The sequence below is a fragment of the Oncorhynchus mykiss genome, chromosome 26, assembly GCF_013265735.2.
Source record: "Oncorhynchus mykiss isolate Arlee chromosome 26, USDA_OmykA_1.1, whole genome shotgun sequence".
Taxonomy (NCBI): domain Eukaryota; kingdom Metazoa; phylum Chordata; class Actinopteri; order Salmoniformes; family Salmonidae; genus Oncorhynchus; species Oncorhynchus mykiss.
The window spans coordinates 8,096,035-8,100,778 of NC_048590.1; the positions used below are offsets into that span (position 1 = coordinate 8,096,035).

The 4,744-nt window shown below is 52.0% G+C and overlaps 1 protein-coding gene across 1 annotated transcript in view; it reads right to left on the reverse strand.

Annotated features, from left to right (window-relative positions):
• Positions 1-939: 939 nt before the first annotated feature.
• LOC118944463 (potassium voltage-gated channel subfamily G member 4-like) overlaps positions 940-4,744 on the reverse strand; it is a 6,806-nt gene continuing 3,001 nt past the window's right edge. The window contains exons 2-6 of the mRNA XM_036963943.1: positions 4,288-4,620; positions 3,894-4,003; positions 3,153-3,291; positions 2,276-2,495; positions 940-1,911 (exon numbers count right to left, since the gene is read on the reverse strand). Coding sequence (XP_036819838.1) covers positions 962-1,911; positions 2,276-2,495; positions 3,153-3,291; positions 3,894-4,003; positions 4,288-4,620 — 1,752 coding nt within the window. The 3' untranslated portion in view covers positions 940-961. The remainder of the gene's footprint in view (positions 1,912-2,275; positions 2,496-3,152; positions 3,292-3,893; positions 4,004-4,287; positions 4,621-4,744) is intronic.

Consider the following 4,744-nt stretch of genomic DNA (forward strand, 5'->3'; position numbering starts at 1 on the left):
AAGAATCGTAGTTTGGCGGGTCACGTTTCGGAAGAAGCACCTTCGCCTCTCCCGAGCCCGTTGGGGAGTTGCAGCGATGAGACAAGATCGAAAAAATAAGAAAACTGATCTCTCAAATGTGTTATTTGATTTTAGACAAATAGCATAGAACAAGTTGAACGAACCAAAGCCTAATTTTCTATTATACCAATCAGAAAAAGCAATTCAGATGAACAACAGTGTCATCCCACTTTTTACAATGTAGGAGTTAGCATCAGGTCTGGTATCCTTCTTCAGATCAGAATGCTGCAGCCAGGAGCATAGCCTGCTACCCTCTGTCATCCCTCCCATCATCCCTCTGTTCCCTCCAGCCAGGAGCATAGCCTGCTGCCCCTCTGTCATCCCTCCCATCATCCCTCTGTTCCCTCCAGCCGGGAGCATAGCCTGCTGCCCCTCTGTCATCCCTCTGTCATCCCTCCCATCATCCCTCTGTTCCCTCCAGCCGGGAGCGTAGCCTGCTGCCCCTCTGTCATCCCTCCCATCATCCCTCTGTTCCCTCCAGCCGGGAGCATAGCCTGCTGCCCCTCTGTCATCCCTCTGTCATCCCTCCCATCATCCCTCTGTTCCCTCCAGCCGGGAGCGTAGCCTGCTGTCCCTCTGTCATCCCTCTGTCATCCCTCCCATCATCCCTCTGTTCCCTCCAGCCGGGAGCGTAGCCTGCTACCCCTCTATCATCCCTCCCATCATCCCTCTGTTCCCTCCAGCCGGGAGCGTAGCCTGCTACCCCTCTGTCATCCCTCCCATCATCCCTCTGTTCCCTCCAGCCGGGAGCATAGCCTGCTGCCCCTCTGTCATCCCTCCCATCATCCCTCTTTCCCCCCAGCCGGGAGTATAGCCTGCTGTTCCTCTGTCATCCATCCCATCATCCCTCTGTTCCCCCCAGCCGGGAGTATAGCCTGCTGCCCCTCTGTCATCCCTCCCATCATCCCTCTTTCCCCCCAGCCGGGAGTATAGCCTGCTGTTCCTCTGTCATCCCTCCCATCATCCCTCTGTTCCCCCCAGCCGGGAGTATAGCCTGCTGTTCCTCTGTCATCCATCCCATCATCCCTCTGTTCCCCCCAGCCGGGAGTATAGCCTGCTGCCCCTCTGTCATCCCTCCCATCATCCCTCTGTTCCTCCCAGCCGGGAGCATAGCCTGCTGTTCCTCTGTCATCCCTCTGTTCCCCCCAGCCGGGAGCATAGCCTGCTGTCCCTCTGTCATCCCTCCCATCATCCCTCTGTTCCCCCCCAAGCCGGGAGCATAGCCTGGGGACTGGCACAGAGACTCCACAAAGTCTCGGCGTCTGGGCCAGTAGCTGTCCGTTTCCGCGACAGCTTCCGCCTTCATCTCTACTTCCGCCTCCCTCTCCACCTCCCTTTCCCTCCTGTTCTCCAGGTTGTCAGCGGCCAGAGCGGCGCCCGTCTCCTCCTTCCACAGCCTCTCGTGCTCCAGCTTCAGCTCCTGGTAGCTCCTGGAGAACATGTGGAAGATGGAAGTAGCAGGAAACGCCATGATGAGAATTCCACTCAGGATGCTGCTCAGCGCTACCACCTGACCCGGGATGCTCCTCGGCACCATGTCCCCGTAGCCCACGGTCGTCATGGAGATGATGGCCCACCAATAGGAAGCTGGGATGCTGCTGAAGCTGTGCTGGGGCGCGGTGGCGGCGTTGGGCGCCAGCTCGCTCTCGGCCAGGTGCACCATGGGAGAGAAGAGGGCCATGCCGACGGTGATGAAGAGCAGGAGGAGGCTGAACTCTTGGGTGCTGCGTGGCATGGTCAGGCCCAGGGTCTGGAGGCCCAGGGAATGGCGCGCCAGCCGCATCACGTACAGGATACGCAACGCACGCATCAGACGCAGGACCAGACCCAGCTTGTCCAGGTACCCCCTACCTGGGGAACAGAGGTGAAAGTACACAATGTTGCTTAATATGGTAGGTTGTTAATATCCAGAAACCGGTTGACACCTAGCTAGCTATAGCTAACCCCATTATAACACTGATGTGCCACACTAAGCTAGCTAGCTATAGCTAACCCCATTATAACACTGTTGTGTTACACTAGCCTAGCTAGCTATAGCTAACCCCATTATAACACTATTGTGCTACACTAACCTAGCTAGCTATAGCTAACCCCATTATAACACTATTGTGCTACACTAACCTAGCTAGCTATGAGTGTATTCATAAAGTGACTTCATACAAAACAATTGTTCACCCAAATAAAATCTATATGATAATGACTATGTTTGTTCCACCTGCTCCTGCACTGCCATCCTCCAGAGTGTTGTTTTCCACCACTACCAGAGAAATGTAGTAGGGTAGGATGGCCACAGCATCAATGATGTTCAGGGGCCCGCGGGCAAATTCTAGTTTGGATCGAGCATGGAGGAACCGCAGCATGAACTCCAAGGAGAACCAGGCTACGCACACCGTCTCCACAACAAACATGTGACGACACTTCTGGGAACACTCGCCCTGGAGACGGAGAGGGGGGAGGGCAGAGAGGGAGGAGGGCAGAGAGGGAGGAGGGCAGAGAGGGGGGGGGGGGGCAGAGAGGGAGGAGGGCAGAGAGGGAAGGGAGAGAGGGAGGAGGGCAGAGAGGGAGGAGGGCAGAGAGGGGGAGGGCAGAGAGGGAGAGGGAGAGAGAGAGAGAGAGAGAGAGAGAGAGAGAGAGAGAGCGAGAGATAGAGAGAGACAGAGGGAGAGACAGAGAGAGAGAGAGAGAGAGGGAGAGACAGAGAGAGAGAGAGAGAGAGAGAGAGAGAGAGAGAGAGAGACAGAGAGAGAGAGAGAGAGAGACAGGGAGAGAGAGAGAGAGAGAGAGAGAGAGAGAGAGAGGGAAGAAACATAAATAAATGATCTAGATGAAGATGGAGAGAGTGGTTGTGATAGCATTTAGATATGGGGAAAAGACCTGGAGACTGAAACAAACTACAGTTGCCGAGAAATGTACCTTTTCCCCCCCCCCAACAAATCTTGGTTTAACTATTGATGGGGAGCAATCTTTACAATCTAAACGGTTGAAAGAAGGACATTGCATATTTTAGTAGGTTCCTTGCACCCCAAAGACTTGTATTAGCTCCCCCAAGCTAACCCCTAGGCTTTTAGCTCAGCGGTTATGTTCCAACTCACCTTGCTCTCCTCTTGGCGTAGATCAGGCATGGTGCTGATACAGAGGCTGATGACTGTCACAGCTACCATGATCACAGAGAAACAGGCGAACATCTTCCCTGCCAAGCCGGAGTGGGGGTTCTCCACCACCTCTCTCAACCTGTGGAAGAGAGTTAGAAAAGTCATATTTGTCCCTGGTCAGTCTTTGATCATGTGACCACTGTTATACATGTACTTGGGTGCTGGGTGAAGATGCTGATCATGGATCAGTTTAGCATTTTCACCAGTAATGGTTAAGTTTAGGATTGGAGGAGGGGAAGCTGATCCAAGATCTGTAGAAAAATCTTCTTCTTTTTTTTTTACCCTTTTTTGTTGGAGATCTTGTTTACAGATCCTGTTGTCTTACAAATTCACGAGGACATAACGTAAAGTTATGAATATAACTACTGTTCTCTGAAGGAAGGACACAGCTATTGGGATCATGCTCGCGAGATCAGTGCTTAGTGCATCGACTGATAGGTAACTAACTGTGTTACGTCTTCTCAGTTTGTCTCCTCAACAAACAACAAGAGAAAGAAAGCCCTCTGTGTCCCTGGTCAGTCTTTGAGCATGTGACCACTGTTATACATGTACTTGGGTGCTGGGTGAAGATGCTGATCTTGGGTCAGTTTAGCATTTTCACCAGTAATGGTTAAGGTTAGGATTGGAGGAGGGGAAGCTGATCCAAGATCTGTACCTAGTGTTTAACCCTACTGTTTCTACCTGCTCATCAGCCTGCGGTAGCCCGTCTCCGTCTCAGCCAACAGGGGAAGCCTCTGTAGCTTCATCCTCCTCTGTCTCCACTCCTCCTCCTTACGCTCACGCTCCACCACCTCAATAAAAAGCACAGTCAAGATCACAGTCAAGATCACAATCAAGAGCACAATCAAGATCACGGTCAAGATCTCAATCAAAATCACAGTCAAAATCACAGTCAAGATCACAATCAAAATCACAGTCAAGATCACAATCAACCCTTAGTTATAAAGTCAACATCACATAAATGTCCCAATAAATGGAGTCGTCTTCTAGACCAGGTTCCCCTTGGAAAAAAAGGTCAGATAAATGTGAAATAAACATTAAATAGATAAACAAACATTTGACAGAAACAACGTACCTCCTCGACACGTGTCAACATGCGTCGGCGGCAGCAGCGTTCCATGTGGGCGGGGTCGACCCCCCAGTAGTCCAGCTCATCGTGCAGTGACACCGCGCACAGCTCTCGCAGGAGGCGGAGCTTCCCGGCCGCCAGGAAGTTCAAGATGACCCGGAACGCTGTGGGGTTCCGGTCGAAAAAGTACTCCCTCTGGGTCTCGTCGTAGTCGTCACAGAGGCTGGCGATGTCCTCGGGGCTGGAGCAGAGACGTAGCCGCCCAAGCCGGGTGAGAGGGAACTGCTCCAGGGTGGTCCAGGGGAACGTGTACCGGTTACCCCCCACGTTGATCAAGGCCTGGGTAACAGAAAACACAGAGAATATATCCGGTTTTATTGATTAAGTTAGTCAATATGAGCTTCATAACTATTGAATACATGTTATTACATTCATGTTTCAATATGTCAAAAATGACTGAGTT